The 18,260-nt window shown below is 40.1% G+C and overlaps 2 protein-coding genes across 2 annotated transcripts; both read right to left on the minus strand.

The window, feature by feature from the left end:
• Window positions 1-2,130: 2,130 nt before the first annotated feature.
• On the minus strand, window positions 2,131-9,214 carry LOC134186068 (protein EOLA1-like). Its single transcript, XM_062653976.1, has 2 exons — window positions 8,923-9,214; window positions 2,131-2,595 (listed from the first exon to the last, which is right to left on the minus strand). The coding sequence occupies exons 1-2, from the start codon at window positions 9,212-9,214 to the stop codon at window positions 2,381-2,383; spliced, it is 507 nt and encodes a 168-aa protein (XP_062509960.1). The 3' UTR covers window positions 2,131-2,380.
• Window positions 9,215-9,666: 452 nt separating this feature from the next.
• LOC134186067 (carnosine N-methyltransferase-like) lies at window positions 9,667-17,246 on the minus strand. Its single transcript, XM_062653975.1, has 7 exons — window positions 17,017-17,246; window positions 13,183-13,253; window positions 13,053-13,119; window positions 10,421-10,599; window positions 10,244-10,357; window positions 10,053-10,159; window positions 9,667-9,976 (listed from the first exon to the last, which is right to left on the minus strand). The coding sequence occupies exons 1-7, from the start codon at window positions 17,124-17,126 to the stop codon at window positions 9,866-9,868; spliced, it is 759 nt and encodes a 252-aa protein (XP_062509959.1). The 5' UTR covers window positions 17,127-17,246; the 3' UTR covers window positions 9,667-9,865.
• Between the last annotated feature and the right edge of the window lie 1,014 nt (window positions 17,247-18,260).

Consider the following 18,260-nt stretch of genomic DNA (forward strand, 5'->3'; position numbering starts at 1 on the left):
CAACCTGTTAGTGCCACTCTTTGTAATCACTCATATCAGGGGTAGAGCATTACAGCCAGACCAGATGTAAGATGGCTGCTTTTTCAAGTCTTGCATGGCCCGCACACAAGTGGAGTTAATGTCTCAAATGCAGAAATGCACCTTTCATAGCAGCACTCATGAACAGCTGGATGCTGAATGGTTGCAGTACATGCTTTAGTGATACCACAATGTGGATACAATGAAATAGTCCTTTCATTCACCGGTGACAATGGAAGGACTATTTCATTGTATCCACGGCGATGTTTCAGTAAGAAGACACAACTGTTATGGAGTGGCTACTAAATAGCTAGCTGCCTTTACAAGTACTGGAGCGATTCAACACCTACAGTAGTTTTCTCACGAGAGGAAGAACACATGAAGCCAGACTGCTTTTGAAGTTGCTCACAAACTAATGTATTGTCCAAAGGCACCTACAATTGTCAAGTAAACTAACAGTAAAGGTACAGTGCACATCACATATCTGATGAAGGAACATGCATGTTCTAAGGTCACCTTTCGTACAGTTTGCATCAATGGGCAAATTCGCTATTGAAACTTGCTAAGTACTGTTGTATAATTTAATGTCAATCTGAAACAGCTCAACTAATCGTTTGCAAGGGAAATATACAATCAGTCGACATAGTCAGTATGATGATGAACATGTGCATAGTAAAGATTCTAATCTGTCATTCATTAGGTATGTACATGATTGGGAGAGAACATATGCAAACACAATGATCTCTACCTCAGTCGTCTTGTAGTGAGTGAATAATTGATACAGAGCTGCTGAACAAGTTATATTTAATTCACTCATTAATTTCAGCATACCATTGTGCTTGTGTTAGATTTTATTGAAATGAACTGCTATAGAGTCTAAGACGACTTTGGTCCGTGTTTGGTTTAATGATTTAATTTCTAGCTGATACAAGTCTAGCTGCAATGTCACGGTTACATGTCTCAGTAGTGAACAGGTAATATAGGGTCAGTAGGTGATTGAGCCAATACCCGGGCTGCAGCTGCTCAATTGCAATGAGCATCCAGCAATATTGCTCACTCACGTAATCCTAAGTTTGTCTACATTGTTTAGATCAATATAACAACTTTCTATGCCTTAAATGATACTGTATATATAGCAAGGCTATAATGCACTCAATAATAATACAAAAATATTTTCTGATTGTCATCATTGTGAAGACTGGTCAACAAAACTAGTGGCAGTTTATTTCTATCCAGTGCAAGAGTCAGCAGCCTCTTCAACACAAACAAACGAATTATCATTGTGAACCTGGACAATGTTGTTTGTCCAACAGACATTTGAGTGATTTGAATTTGTGACTATTTTGACTTGATAAAAGTCTTTAATTAATATAATTAAAATTGCAGGTCAAAGTTTTGTCACCAGAATCAATATGGGATAGATATCTCAATGATAGACAATCCGAATTGATGGAGCAATCTCCTTCACACCTCAATTTTTCTCTCTCCGTCCTGCTATGTTCTGCTTGAGTCAAAGATGTTTTGTTTTTTGGGAATAACTTTTGCACATGTAAAATTAGTGATAGTAATGCAAGTGCATAAGAACTATGAGATGCACAGTCCACCCACATAATGCCTTCAGACCTCTTTGAATTATCAATCATCAGCCTTTTCTCGTATTAGTAACGTGATCATGATGTTTGCAAACTCACATGCAAAATCATTACTTTAGTTCTCTTAGCGCCGTTAGGCAGTTTGGCACACGCATAACACATGATGCACTAATTAAAGGTAGTAGTAGTGAATGAAACAGACGCGGATCCAGGATTTCCAGAAGGGGTAGCATATTTTCTTACATGACGTCACATCAATGCAGAGTGTTGTCATGATATTATACGTGTACTCCATCTCATATGTTTTGTCTCTGTTGCAGTACTTGAATGTGAGTGAATCTATAAGCAGTCTTGATAGTATGATTCAAGTTCTTGTCTATACTAAATGCTACAATTCACCTATCTATGATTTAGTGTGAACACCTCAGTATGATTCCTTGGCTTATTTCAGAAACAAGCTTGGCAAGTTTACTTATTGACTGACACTATATTAGAAAACATTAGACTTTTGCCACTCATCCATAATCATGTTTCTTGCTTAGTTCAATTTACAGCAACTAGCCTTCATATACCAATCTGCTGGCTCTCTTCTAACAAGTTCCATAATGTGAAGTTTAATTGCATTACTCGCAAGCTTGTAAAGCTAAATACATGGCAACATCATATGCGGGAACATGCAGTAACAGTGCGCATTTCGAGGTCATTTATGAGTGGTTGTAAAGCAGACCAATCACAGCTCACTATAATATTGAGCAAACAAAAAAATCATTCTACTTGGGAAGTGCGTGCAAGGGAACTTGAACTTCAAACACTCCTTTCTGACCTCTAGCAATTTCTAATGGACAAGTCAACCAACGTGGGTTAGACAACTCTGTAAGATATTTGTCAGTAAGAGGTCTAAGAACTGCTGCATGTTCCAGTTGTTGCATTTGTTTGGCTGCTGATTCATCAGAGCACTTCCACGTAATCCCTACATCCACAACACCTACAATACAACAGCACACAGTCAAACATTGCATAGCTTGTGATTGTGTTTTGACTGTAATCTGTGGCTGCATGCATACCAAAAACTAAACCTAATAGCTGATTGAACAGATGAGTATGGCATTATAGAATGATGGCATGCATTCTTTGTAACCACATCTTTAGTTCTTTCTTTAATTAACGTTCAACAGCTACATCACATTATATCACATCAAATTACATTAGTCAGGTCACGTACATCACATCACATCGCATCGCATCAGACAATATCATATAAGTCCATGTCACCTGACTACAAATTACAATGTCACACTATCACACTCACACACACACACACACACACACACACACACACACACACACACACACACACACAGGGAGATAGAAAATCACCCTGGAAAATACCTCGGCTGATCCACACGAGCCTCGTCTTGATGGTATCATTCCCGTAGGAAAGCACCATCAATGTCTTCCAACTCCTCATCAAATGTGGCAGGAACCTGCCCAAGACTGGACTAATCTTATGCAACTGAAGACATTGGAGTAACCAGCTGTGTGGCACACTGTCATAGGCTTTCTGGTAGTCCACCCAAGCCTTGCTCAGGCTCATGTGCCTGGTGTTACAGTCCTTGGTAAGCAGTTTGTTAATCAAATTGCTGATCCTTTGCACCAAAGGAACCCCGCTGAAAACCCTTCTGCTCCGATGCCTTGAGGTTTCCCTGAACCAAATGCCCTGCAATCCTCTGTCTGACAACTGAGGTAAGGGTCATGTAGAAGACAGGCAGACAAGCGATAGACCGGTAATTTTGGCCTGGTCAGTCTTGTCATTCTTAGGTATCAGGGTAGTTGTTGCCTGAGTTAACCAGTCAGGCACAGAGTCCGGGTCCTGAAACAGGAGGTTGTAGTTACAAGTCAAGTTACCGTGAAGACATGTGATGCGCTTGACCCAGAAACCATAAACTGATCTGGTCCAGAAGACTTCCAGTTCCCTATCCTCTTGAGATACAATGTGACCTCATCACCTGAGATAGGTGGCCACTGCTGCTCAGCTGCCCGGTACGTTTCACCATCAGTTCGCCTCAGCCAGAAGGCAGCCTCATTATGACACACTTCAGTTTCTAAAATATCACCCCAATACTGCTCAATCTCAGACTCAGATGGTGGGGAAGTGATCTGGATAGGCTGTTTACCCAATTCCCTGTAAACCGCCCAGCATCCCGTTAAAACAAACCATTCTGGCAAAGTCTCTTACGATTCTTTTCCAGTCTCCTAGCCTGCTCAACCTTGGACTGCAGTTCCATTTTCAGCCAATTTATGGTGACCTCACAAGTCTCCAAACGAGGAATGCTCCATTGATGACGGAGTAGTTGCAGCTCGTGTAACAAACGAATGCTCGATGACTCCCACATAACTTCCCGCAACATAGAATTGCCTGCTAAAGTGCAAGAATCTCCATATCCAGTCTTCGTCTCCGTGTCGGTGTTTGAGAATTAGTTGACTTTGCCATCTTTGAGCCATGCCTTTTGGACACTAGTGAAGCAGCAGCATACACCAGGTAACTGATTTCACTCATATCTGGTTCACCTTCACTAAATTGATGATTGCATTAAGAGCATCAATAAGCTTCAGGGTCACGCTGTTCACAGTGATCTTTGAATGACGTGGTCTCTCACAGATAGGAATTTGCCTGACTTTCTGTAGCTCATCAAGAAACTCCCGACAGAGTACAGGGTCTACAGCAGCATCACCATCAAGTGAAGGACCGTCCTTTGTCTGGCAGTAAACTAAACTGATTCGAGAAGTCAGAGTCTCCATCTTTTCTAGCCGAGAAGGACGGTCTTTCAGATCACGGTGTGGTCTGATGTGTGGTCATCAGATCACGGTCCACAGAGTTACAAGGGAATGGTGATTCCTTAGTAGCTCTGCACTGACCTTATCCAAAGTGCCATCCATAGATGTGCAGTCTCCAGACAGAACAGTGACTGGCTGATCAAAGAAGCCATTTCCCAAGTAATTAGTAGACTGATGATCTTCTTGCATCATTAGCACCACAGGTAATGATGCAAGAGGATTATCAGTCTACTATGTGTCGTTATGCCCCTCCATGATAGGTAAGTGGGGTCTTTACTCCCATCTGGGTGCCCACCAACCCGGCATTAAAACATGAGAAAGAAAGACAGACAAGTTTCATAATTTACTGTCATCACTGGGGTTTGAACTCCAAAACCATGTATTATTATTTTATGTCCTGCTCAACCAGATCAGTCTGGTTCCTAAGGTCTCTTGTACCGGAAACAAACCCTGCCTCAGAGGTGCTTAGACAATCATGGCTGTCTAGACAGAAGACGTGAATTTACATAGGATCTGACTGGATCCAAGAAGCACTGTTTTCTGTAAGTGCTGCATGTTGTGATGACCTGGTATGTCCAGCCACTGTGCAATACCTGCATGCACTGTGCCCAATGCTCCGAACACCACTGGAACAACCAGTGTCCGACACTGCCACATGCAGCTTACCTTCACCCGCAAGTAACTGTATTTTGTCAACTTCTCAGCCTGTTTCCTGGCAATGTTGCCATCAGCAGGACAGCTGATATCAATAAGAAGACAAGTGTTTGTCTTCTTATTTCTGAAACAGTATTGTTGTCATCACCCTCTAGGTAGGGTAAGTGGGGTCTCCACCCTCAACTGGGCACCCACCAACCCGGCAGGTTAGTCCCAGAGAGATACATGTTTCCGTGTAATCCTTATAGTGCTAGTAACTGGCTTATCAATCATTGACTGCGTGCGCTACAAGAATTTCGCCAGCTCTAAATGGCATGCCCAGTAGATATTAATAACTACCAGAAAAGCACTGATCCTCATTGCCAACAATCCCCACACCAGACCACAGAAACTCCTCATCGACGGAAACAAGTCTACTCTCACAAAACAAGTCTACTCTCACAGACATAGCCAACTAGACTCGTTTCATTATATAGTTGTCGCAACCCAGGATTAAACCCAGGCCATCATGGTTAGAGAACCAGAACTCTAACCACTAGGCTATTGCGTGTTGTTATGCCCTTCCATGATGGGCAAGTGGGGTCTTTACCCTCATCTGGGCACCCACCAACCCGGCAGGTGAGCCCAGCAAGGTACATGTTTCTGTGTAGTCCACACGGCAATCATGACTAGCCAATTTGTTATAGATTGCAGGCATTACGGTGACCCAAACTCAGTATAGTATGGCTAGTGGATATCAAAGACCACCAGAAAAGCACTGAACATCATTGTCAACGGACCGTTCGCCAGACCACAGAAACTCCCAACGACTGAAACAAGTCATAGTCTCATGGACGTAGTTAGAGAAACATGAGAAAGAAAGACAGACAAGTTTCATAATTTACTGTCGTCACTGGGGTTTGAACCCCTCAACCATGGAGTGGTTGCAATTGTCACTAACCACTAAGCCACGTATTATGTCGTCATCACCGTCTCAGTAGGGTAAGTGGGGTCTTTACCCTCAACTGGGAGCCCACCAACCCGGCAGGTAAGTCACAGAGAGGTACATGTTTGCATGTAATCCACACAAAGCTGGTAACTGGCTTATCGATTGATTGTGTGCACTGCAAGGATTTCACCAGCTCTGAACAGCATGCCCAGTAGATATCAATGACTATCAGGAAAGCACTGATCCTCATTGCCAGCCATCCCCACGCCAGATCACAGAGACTCCCCATCAACAAAAACAAGTCTCCTTTCACAGGCATATTGTGTCGCTATGTCCCTCCATGATGGGCAAGTGGGGTTTTACCCCCATCTGGGCGCCCATCAACCAGCCAGGTGAGCCCAGCAGGGTACATGTTTCTGTGTAGTCCACACGGTGATCAATGACTAGCCAATTCGATATAGATTGCTGACATTACGGTGACCGCAAACTCAGTACAGCATCCCTAGTGGATATCAATGACCACCAAGAAAGTGCTGAACGTCATCGCCAACGAACCATTCGCCAGACCACAGAAACTCCCCAATGACTGAAACAAGTCCATAGTCTCATGGACAAAGCTGGACACGAGAAAGAAAAACAAACAAGTTTCATAATTTATTGTCGTCACTGGAGTTTGAGCCCCAAATCATGAAGTGGTAGCCATTGTCGCTAACCACTAAGCCGTGGCGGTGACTTTTATTTTATTATTATTATTATGTCGTGCTCATGCAACCAGATCATTCTGGTTCGTAAGGTCTCTTGCAAGCACCGGAGGCAAACCCTGCCTCAGAGGTGCTTAGACCATCATGGCTGTCTAGACAGAAGACATGACTTTACGTAGAATCCGAGTGAATCCAATAAGCACTGCTTTCTGTAAGTGCTGCAGGTTGTGATGACCTGGAATAATGTCCAGCCACCATGCAATACCTGCGTGCACTGTGCCCAACGCTCCGAACACCACTGGAACAACCAGTGTCCAACACTGCCACATGCAGCTTACCTCCACCCGCAAGTAACTGTATTTCGTCAACTTCTCAGCCTGTTTCCTGGCAATGTTGCTATCAGCAGGACAGCTGATATCAATAAGAAGACAAGTGTTTGTCTTCTTATTTCTAAAACAAATGTCAGGACGATTGGCACCGATGTTCCTAGCAGTAGGGATGGCTGTATCCCACATCATCGTGGTGCCGTCCGTTTCCACAAGCCTATCAGGATAATGCCAGTACCATCTGCTCTCCACTAAAAACCCAAAATGACGACAAATGTCCCAGTGGATAATGGAGGCCACCTGATTGCGTCAATCAGTGTAGTCCATCGGTGCCAAGGCACTACAGCCTGCCACAATGTGGTCAACTGTTTCCAGGCCTACACTGCACTGCACAAGCGGCAAGTGGGACTGACATCTCGATGCAGAACGTTGCGCTCATAATACCGAGTCCAAAGAGCTTGGTCTTGACCAGCAACAACCAGTCCCTCAGTTGCAGCAGGAAGATTCGATGACTTCAGCCATCTGTACGTCTCTTTCATGTCCACAGGTGGTTTCTCAGTGAGACAGTGATACTGACCATGCATAGGTTTTCTGCTCCAGGACTGTACATGAAGAGAACTGCTGCAAGTGTGGAAATGTTTCGCATCTGTCTGAGGTGCTTGTTCGAAGACACCATCAGACAAGACGATCCCACTTCCATGCAGGTTCTGTGACTTGTTGTCCTTAGAAAGACTACCCTGCAGCTGTGCAGTAAACCGACAATTATTATGTCGTCATCACCCTCTAGATAGAAAAAGTGGGGTCTTTACCCTCAACTGGGCGCCCACCAACCCGACAGGCAAGTCCCAGAGAGGTACATTTTTCCTCCGTGTAATCAATTGGCACTAGTAACTGGCTTATCAATTGTTGATTGTGTGAGCTACGAGGATTTTGCCAGCTCTAAACAGCACGCCCAGTAGATATCAATGACTACCAGAACATTGTCAACGGTCCCCACGCCAGATCACAGAAACTCCCCATCGATGGAAACAAGTCTACTCTCACAGATATAGTCAAATAGACAGTGAGAAAGAACCAACAGACTCGTTTCATTATATTGCTGTCACCACAAGGTTTGAATCTATTATTATTATTATCTTGCAACAACGTTGTTGGCTGAAAAGCTTCATTTCACATACAACATGACAATCAACTGGCTACAATGCAGAATCTGCTATGCACGTATTAGATCTGCTGTCATGTGCACGAGAGGATGCAGAATGAAGTAAAGAGTTTACAAATATGAAGGAGGCATAGAGCAAGCTGTCGCCAATCAGGGGCGTAGTGTGGCACGGGCTATACCAGGCTATAGCCCATCATTTGTAGGCATGGTCATACAAATTGTGGACTGTAAATACATGCGAGGACCCAAGCTGTGTATAGTATATACATGCACCCTTTTTTCCAGTCTGGATCTGCCACTGATTCTACCGTATCAGTCAATAATATTATTAGAAGCCAACAAAAATGAGCGTGTCCATAAAAATGGACGTGCCAAGTAGCATCAAAGTTTAGCCCCCATTTCTAGAGGTCACGTTATGCCCCTGGGTCAATGGCTGCTTAGCTCACTAACTCATTAGTAAACTTTCTTAATTTGCTAACAAAATAGTTTTCTCTAAGATTCTTTAGTTAGCTATATTGCACGTATATGTTACTAGCACAAACACTCTAGTTTTAGAGCTTAGCGTTTCTTTGCAAATGTAGCAGTATGGACGTAGTGCAAATCTATTCAAATATATGTTGTTTGGTAAAAATTATTATGTAGTATTGTTAGATATTTTTACAATGCAGTGTCACACACAGGAATTATTATATGCTAGAGTACATACCTACAACTTGGCCTCGCATCATCCCATAAGCAAGCGCAGAAACTTCAGTTATTTCTTCATTGCTCATTCCTCTCTCCTTCAATACGTCTCTCCATTCAACACCCTCCCATTCTTTCCAAGTCACATAAACAGCTACAGTTTTCTCGCAAACTTCACTGTATATAGGACTCCATCTAGATTCTATGGTCTTGACGCCATTTAGCACAAGAGCTGCATAGGGCTGACGGTAGGAAACGCATGGAAGTGTTTTCGTAGCTGTAGCCATGTCTAGCTTTAGCCGCCGTGCAGGCATCCGAGGCTGCAAAGTCAAAACCAGGTTTGGGGATACTGGAGTCGCGAGTTTGGCGCATGCACCATTGACTCGTCACTGCTGGACTTCAAATTTATTTAGACGTATCTCTAGCTAGAGATCCTGCATAATGAGTGCACAAGCTACCTGGTATGACAAGGACACGAAATCAAGGTTCCGTCAATAAAATGATTTACATATGTAATTACTGTACGTATTACGTAGTGTTTGCTGCTTTTTTGGTCGCATACAGCGCTCTCCGTTGCCCTGGTTGTGGATGCGGTGGTCAGGGGCGTGTCATCTGTGTTGTATGTGGGCTGCAGTGGTGTCCAGCCTGCATCCAGACAGGATTGATGTCCAAACGATCAAGCGGTTACAAGTGTCTACAATGTGTGGGAACCAGCAAGGGCACACGAGTAGATAGGACGGAACCAACAGCCAACATTGGTCCAACGTACAAACACAAATATAGCCTTGACATTGATTCTGTAAGCCACACCTCGTTAGTTATAAGACGTCTACGTACAGAAACGTGTGATTTTTTGTTGTTTGTTTGTTCAGGAGCTTGGACTATAGCGATGAAAGTTTGATTTAGTTTGATACGTGAACTGTATCTGCAGTATTTGAACATGTTGCTGGTGTAACTCCATAACACTATTTTGATATCAACGGTTTTCTTGCAACAAAGAACACACATTCATATTGTAATTTCATCATTGACAGTGGACTCTGGATGTACGTAGAAGGTATCCGTACCTCTTCCTTCTGTAGAAAACAATTATTGTGATTGAACAGGTAGATGATACACCCTTAATTAATTAATTATGCAGATTCAACTCACCAGTAGTTCAAAACCAAAATGCTTCAACATTATTCTTCGTATTGTCTCATAGCTAAGCTCCACTGATCGCTCATTGGCCATGTCTGCAAAATGGTACAGAAGTGGTCCTAATGCAACAAAGAACATCATGCAAACTCTAAATGTTGATACAGGATGTAGTCAACAATTACAACTAAGTAGTAGACACTGACCAAAATTAATCCAATGTCCTCCGGGTTTTAAGATCCTTTGAATTGTTTCAATATACGCAACTACATTTGGTGAAGTATCAATGAAGTAGCATGTTGCCACACAATCCCACGTATCTACAATACATAATGCCACTTACCACTTACTGTTTCAAATACATTCTAGAACAGCAAAACAACCTTCTTCATTATAGACCTCGTTGAAATCTCCTGCTGTCATAGAAAAGTCTGATGCTGGCGGCAAATCATGTGGGTCAACATCAGGTATAAGGCAGCTGTTCAACTGATCTCCACTACTCATGTTGTTGCAGAAGTTATGAACCCAAGGATATATAACAAATACATTTGTCCCTTTCACTCTAAAATACATCAAACTGATATCAACACACAAGCATGCATGCATGCACATACACAACAAACAGTACAGCTATTAATTAATTTAGAAGCATACCCGGTATTATGTAGGCTTGAGAGTCCAGCCAGTTAACTCCCCCCCCCCACGGCGGACAAAGACCATCTTACCATCTTTCTCTGCCGCGAGGGGAGTTAACCGGCTGGACTCTCAAGCCTAGGTATTATGTGCTTTTAAAATGCAAAGTGCCAATGCCATGGCAAAAGATAGTGACTTTGCCAAGTCGTAAATGAAACTACAACTTGTGTTTGATGCATAGGAATAAATAGTACATATACATGTAAATCAGTGTTAGTACATAAATTAGTTTTGAAGAATGTCTTGTTCTATGCAAACTGACTTGCAAGTTTGCTTGCCTTTCACACAAATATGAAGCTTGGATAAACAGCAAAGAGAAAGAGATACTCATCACCATTAACCCAATTCAGATACAAAAAATACCACTACCATACAACTCAAACGAGCACACTGCAGTTTATCATGCATATTTTAGTGTGTATTAGAAGTGTACAATATTATTATGAACTGTAATCATTGTATTCGACAGAAATTAATTCTGTAACATGCACCAACAAGCAGCATTGCTAACATGGCCAGTATAATCCCAAAGCAGTTGAACAAAGACTTTGTACCGGCAATAACCTCGTTACCACTAGACAAAATGTCGTGAAAGCACAAAACTCCAAGATATAATGTTCCTACTAATCCACCTGTTCTACAGCTTTAATCTGATTATGTGCAACTGATTCAACACCAAATTCACGTGTAGTCACATCAATGTGATGTGATCATTGTCACATCAATTTCATATTCTATCAAATCAAATGTGTTCTCTGTCACTTCAAATTTATGTAATGCCATATTAAAATGACAGCTAGTGATTTCATACCACTAACTGTCACATCAACCTCAGACTATGTCAAGAAAATGTTGAAGGTGTCATTTCAAATGAAGATAAAACCAAATCAAATTTCCAAACAGTCAGCATTCTGTCAATCAACTTTTCAGACACCTATGTTTATGTACAACAAGTACAAGGATGTACGAAAAAACGTGTGTTGCTGTAGCATTGTGAAGGAGGAGACAAGAGACTGGAAGCTAAATGCAGAGAAAATGAGTTCTCATCAGTACTGTCTAAGCAGATCCTGGGTTAGAAAGACAAAGATTTAGCAGTCCCTATCAAAAAAGAATACCACCATTTGTTCTTCTATACATTAACGTTCTTTGTACATGAATTGTACATGTCCTTGGACATGGGTGTGCCTGAAAATTGATTGACAGAATGATGGCTTTGGTAAAATTCGATTTGACTTTACCTTCATTTGAAAGCTAACTGTCTTTCAATGACAGCTGAAAAATTGTTTTTATATACTCCAAGATTGATGTAATGGTTAAAATATTTGAAATCACAAATTGTCAATTTGATTTGACATTTGTAAATCGGTAGTCAAAATATGTTACTTACAGACTGTACTATTCTAGATCAAATGCAAGGGTAGTCACATTAATTTTGCTTTTAATATGTCAATTCAAACTTCTATTTAGTCACATTATGTTCATGTTATATCAACTCTAGCTTGCAGTACCAACCCTCACCTTAGCTACAAATGTCGATAAAATCTAAAATATAATCCAAATTATTCTTATGATATCCAATGCTCACTGAAATCAACAATGCCTTGCACTTACTGTTAACTCATAATATTTTCAAGATGAAAACCTCAATAAAGCATCTAACTACACTGATGCAGAGCCAATCTACCACACATCAAATTTAAGTAAGCAGTCTTGAAGTCTCGTGGTAGCTAAACAACACTATCAACAATATAAAAAGCAGCAAGGAGATGCATTAAGCCTGATTCACAGTACACGTCTCTCATTCATCAGTTAAAACCAGAATGGCTGACAAATTCTAAGATGGTAATGGTTGCCATGTTCTAGTCTCATACATAAATTAGCTACTACTGCACTCACTGTGTTTGTTTGGTCTAGTTTCTGAAAGTCAGTTTCTTCCCTACCTGTATACCATACAGTCACTTTGCCTTCTCTGTTTAAGTACTGCTTGTTGCTGTATCATCTGCAATCTCGTAATCTGCCTTGTTGTACTGATGGATTTCAAATATTTTCAAATAAACACGTAATTCTTTATAAGTTTGTGATTAGTGAAAGTCCAGACAGTCACTCAGTGCTACTCAGACAGCAAAAATCGTAAAAACAGACAACATGCTGCTATCTTGGTTGTATTATTCTCTACTACACACACCATATTCATAATACTCAACAATGATGGTAGTAGCATGCCAATCATCGCCCTTCACCTCTTAAGCAGTAAATCAGGCTTTAGTTAAGCATGTCGCAGTACATCAGACAATGCAGCACAACAAGCAAATAACACTATACCGGTTGAGAATAAACTGAGATGCAATTAACATGAACATACTCCACTCATTTCCTTGGCAACGATATCCTGTGGAATACAATACAGTGTGAATGCTACAACATACCAACTATGCAATACTACATGACAAACCAAGCTTAGCAATCTCGTATGCCAATCTTCCAAGCCCAGAACCCGGCACTAACACAGATACTGATTGACAACTGAAACAAGATTCCACCATAACACACACAACAGACAAAAGCATACACAAAGTAAATAACTAAAAATCAACAATAAGTCAACAAAATTTTAATATTATGAGTGGCTCAATTAAGCATACAACACAAACAACACATGTAGACTTCTTAATCAATTGTCACAACAGTGTTATGGTAGTGACACTTACTTGATGCACTTTAAGTAGTTACAATATAGATCCTGTGTGGTAGAAGTTATTGCTGCCTATCATCAATATCAAGGGTGAGTCTAATGCACATACTGTGCAAGAGCACAACAGTCATCCATATCTTGTCTCTTTACCATTCATACCATCCCTATTTCCCCTGTTTCAAATTTGAAAATTTTTATCTACTTGTCTCATTTTTACTGCACGAAGCATGCTTATTCGAGTTTCGTTGACCATATAAATAAGCTGGTATCTTGAGACATAATGAAATGATGCTCTTTATCAATTAAAAAAAGTGTCCTGTAAATAAACTAAAGATTGTGTTGATATTAAGCAACAACACATGCACTGGTTGTGCTGGGAACCCAGTGCTGCGATAACAGGGAGGTGTATTCTATGCTGTGAACAAAAAATGTTTTGAAGCCGTATCCGGCATTGTAAAGAGGAATTGACATGTCAATACTGTATTTGTACAAACACACACACAACAACGGCGTGTGTGCAAGCGTGTGTTGTATGCATATATACAACACACACAACAACAGCACGCGCACATGTGTGTGTAGGTGTGTGTGTGTGTGTGTGTGTGTGTGTGTGTGTGTGTGTGTGTGTGTGTGTGTGTGTGTGTGTGTGTGTGTGTGTGTGTGTGTGCACCATAATAATGTGCGTGCCCGCATGTTATAACAGCTGGAGAATTGGAGAAAGGCGACAAATATGATTGAGATGTTTCAGCTAGCTCATCTTGCTATCCATGGATACTAGAGACACTTGATTTATGGACTACACCCAGTTTCAAGATTACAAAGACTACTGCACTGAGACAAGCAATACACAACAAACTGACCAGTAGTCAAAAGCATTAGTACATTTGCATGAACAAATTTCAGTATGTTTAGAGTATTACAATGCAAAGATGCCTCTTCGGTTATGTTTAGGTGACTTGAAATTAAACTCTGGTTGACTCAGTTTTTTGGGAATGTATTGTGTATGTATTTTATTAGGAAATATATAAGTAGATGTGCTACAGAATGCATAAACCTATCCATACAGCTACATTAATTAATCAAATTGAAGTTGAACATTGAAATTGAGGTAGAGGTTACATTTTCGGCTCTCTTCTTTAGTCGAGCCTAACCTCTGTGAATGCCTCTACTGAGACTATAGTATATATTAAAACCACACATTGCACGTGCGCAAAATTTTATGGGTGTTATCAAAGAGTGTCTTTTTGTTGTTTACAAATTGCAGAAGTGATCACGTTACACCTGCGTCTACAGCCGTATTGCAAATCCCATATAATTAATTATCTTCACAGGAACAAACTCGTTACGAGAAGCTTCATAAACGTTCAAAGTTTTGTCATTATACTTTTCTCCTTTATAAAGTTAATGCAGAATTTGTGTCTATCACAAAGTAATATGATGTGCCATTTTTTATGGTTTTAATTACAGGTAACAACACGCTCCACAAACATTGAAATTTGCACTGCATGCAGTGTCATGGAATTCAACATGTATACAAAATTTCAACACTACCTCATCTGGTTTTGAGCTATACGAGTTGGAACTAAGCAACGTCAACGACAAAAGGACTTTAGTGAATAACTTGATAATGCAGAGTGCAATTAACACCAATTTTCAGCTTTCCCATATTTGAATCTACAAACATGTCTGCAGTGTCAAAATTGGATTTTGATGTAATGTTAATTCAAAACTTCAAATTATCCTAATGTATGGGTGTAATGACCAGTGTCATCCCTATATACCAACTATCATGGTTGGTGATAAAGTAATTTTATAAAAGCATTTGTGATTGACATCTGACATCCAAATCAGTAAATTTACACACCATCTACATCTAACCTCTTGCACTTCTTACAATGCACATGTAAAAACAGACTTTGTTTATTTCGTAATTGCCTTTCAATGCAATACAGCAAAGCGCACTAAGGAAACTAACAAATAATGTACACTTTTGAATGAAAATATGATGTGGATAAATGGAGCATGCAAAAATTATGGCTTGGCCATAGGTAATACAACATATTCTACATGTTAAATCAAACCATATGTTAAATCAAACCATATGTTAAATCAAAATTTTGAATTTGTAATTCAATGCTTAAATACAATACCTTGATGCAACAAGACAAATTTACTTTTTTTTCATTATTTGTTTACTTAATTAAACTTACCACTTGCCAGAGGTCAGCTCTTATTCAAACAAGTAGTGCCATTAATTATAGATGCATGCAGTTACCATCAGTGATCATACACATGCTTCTGACCACTGCTCTGATGCACAAGGTATAAGTAGCACTAATTTGAAGACGTTGACTTCTTAAAGTTTTAGCATCTTCCATAGTAACAAGGCAATGTTGGCAAATTTGAAATTTGAAGTTTCATGTGTATCACATGTTAGCAAAAGGTGCATATCCTCACTCCCCAGCATTCAAGTTACAGCAAACTTGAATTTAACGACCTCAAGTTGAATGACGCTGGACTTTTAACGGCACAATTAAGCAAAAGTATTGTAAAAAACTTTCAATTTAACAGCCTCAGATTTATTTACAACTTGTTTTATGGCCACTTGTCTCTGTCTGTGCTGTATACATGCTGTTGAATATAACAGCTCCATTGCTACAAAGATGTTACGTGGGTTGCAACTGCTAAGACCGCGTATACACTAGTTTTGCCATTTGCCTTTTTCATTACTGGCAAAATGCTAGCTACCGTCAACGGTAAAGGAAAGAAACACTCTAAAAAGACAATGAAAATGTCAGAAATAAAGAAGTACGTACTTTAAAGAAGCACCTTCATGCCAGCACATGAGCATTTCATCGCTCTTAAATTCGGTGCAACAATTCAAACATTCAGGAACCACAAAGTGCTGTACGCTTTAATTCGTACTAAAGGAATTGCAAGAATCAAGATGTTGCAGTAAGAGGTTGCGCTAAACTGTGTCTACTACTAGTAAATAGGCCTTATAGATATAGTTCTTAAAAATTTCCAGCTAAAATCTTAGCTCTGTAAAATTAAGGTTGCTAAACTGCAGTCTTGATAAAATTTGACAAGCGCTTGGCAATTTAAGCCAGAACAGGGTTCTCTACTCTATGCATGTGACCCGGAAAGCACATGTCTTGTTCCATACGTAGCGCTTACTCAAATAATGGCTTCCTCTGAGTAAGTAAGCACACTCAGTTCACAGTGGGCACCAAGAAAATGCATTGTTCAAATCTTACACTGCTCCCATCCCTGTCAATCGACACCTAAATAGACAGCCTTGCAGTAGTTTCGTCTATGGACTCTTATGCAAGCACAACCCACAAACTGCACTAGAAAGGGGTTACTGGCAATCAAAATTGCCAGGCACTTGAAAATATATGTGCCACAGCTACAATGCAAAAGCTATACCTCGATTGAGATCGACTAAAGTGCACATCTGCGATTATGAGAGTGCTCCTTTACAATGTGTTTATTGATTTAATTAATATAAAGCACCTCTGATTTAACAACACAATTTTTGCAGATCTTGAAGTATCGTTAAATCCAAGGTTCATTGTACATGCAATGTCTGACCTGTTACTCAGTGGACACAAGGTTTTTAGCTGCTCCAAAATGGGACCATAACACTGGCTCCTTTCTGCAGCTCCCTGTGCAAAAACAAAATCAGTAAAACTGCTCCACATCTACTGACACAAGAGGTTCTCAAATATACAAATAGTAACAATAGACATCAGACGGAAACATCTTTATACAAAATGTTCATCAACTCTCTGATTCCTTGTAAGTCTTGCAAGGAACACACAAACTTTCCAGTCTAGCAGATCAGACCAGAAAACCATGCAATACCACAAAACTGACAATCACAAGAAAAGAAAAGTTCTAGAAGTAAGTGGTATAATCAACTGGTGTACTCTTAATTAAAAAGAAGTACCACAAAATACAAGTGATGTTTTGTGAATACTACTATTAACTGCTCTGATTTTATTACTACATTTCTCTGTTACAGAAATTCTTTCTGGATAAAGCAATTAAGCATCCAAATTTGGGGTGTATCATCCTAGAAAGATGACAACGCATGACTAGCTTACTTTATCCACATGTATCATCTGCCTTGTCGTTGCCTTGCTTCCCTGTGATTTGAACCAAATGTGATGATGCTGAATATAGTTTGAATTTGAAAACTCTACTAAAATTGATTCAGACACAAAGGCAAGCTACAGACATCCCATGCACTCGTTAGACTTGGATCGTGTACGACAGTAAAATTCTGTAAGTAAAGCTACGTTAGCTGTTGTTTCAGGAAACCTTAGGTCTAAAAGGCATGTGATAAAAGTGGTAAACTATTCATATGTCATCATCTCTCCATGGTCTCATGTCCCTAAGTTGGAAGATCAATTTCTCCATCCAGAAAGCATTCATTAATTAACAAAGAAAAGTACTAATAGACTCAGGACAGTCAGCACTATCATTAGAATGTCATTTATATTTTTGCCCAAGTTTCCATTTAGAATTAAGACAGTTCCACTAGTATTTTACTGTGTTTTCCAATGGCTTTAATATTTTCATGCAATGAGAAAAATAGTAAATGACAGACATGAACATGGAAACAGACCAGCCTAAAAATAAGGATAATGCTTTAATTAACACGACACACCAACAGACAAATTGATATATTTTGACTAAACTGTAAGTACAATACAACAAATTACATTACTTGATGTGGTGCTGAATGTAGACATAAAATGGTAGTCGTTAATTAAAGCTGCAAGAAAGATCTCTTAATTGTCTGAACAATTACTCCAGTGTTACACGTCTCT

The sequence above is a fragment of the Corticium candelabrum genome, chromosome 10 (assembly GCF_963422355.1).
Source record: "Corticium candelabrum chromosome 10, ooCorCand1.1, whole genome shotgun sequence".
Classification (NCBI taxonomy): Eukaryota; Metazoa; Porifera; class Homoscleromorpha; order Homosclerophorida; family Plakinidae; genus Corticium; species Corticium candelabrum.

What these genes read in the sequence shown, in the direction of transcription:
- LOC134186068 (XM_062653976.1), bottom strand. Translation starts at nt 9,214, where the DNA reads ATGCCTGCACGGCGGCTAAAGCTAGACATGGCTACAGCTACGAAAACA. An exon ending in GATGCGAGGCCAAGTTGTAG is followed by an intron (nt 2,596 to 8,922) that starts GTATGTACTCTA and finishes GTTGTATTGTAG; the next exon opens with GTGTTGTGGATGTAGGGATT.
- LOC134186067 (XM_062653975.1), bottom strand. Translation starts at nt 17,126, where the DNA reads ATGTGGAGCAGTTTTACTGATTTTGTTTTTGCACAGGGAGCTGCAGAA. An exon ending in TCTCAGTTTATTCTCAACCG is followed by an intron (nt 10,600 to 13,052) that starts GTATAGTGTTAT and finishes GATGTATTTTAG; the next exon opens with AGTGAAAGGGACAAATGTAT. An exon ending in CGAGGTCTATAATGAAGAAG is followed by an intron (nt 10,358 to 10,420) that starts GTTGTTTTGCTG and finishes TATGTATTGTAG; the next exon opens with ATACGTGGGATTGTGTGGCA.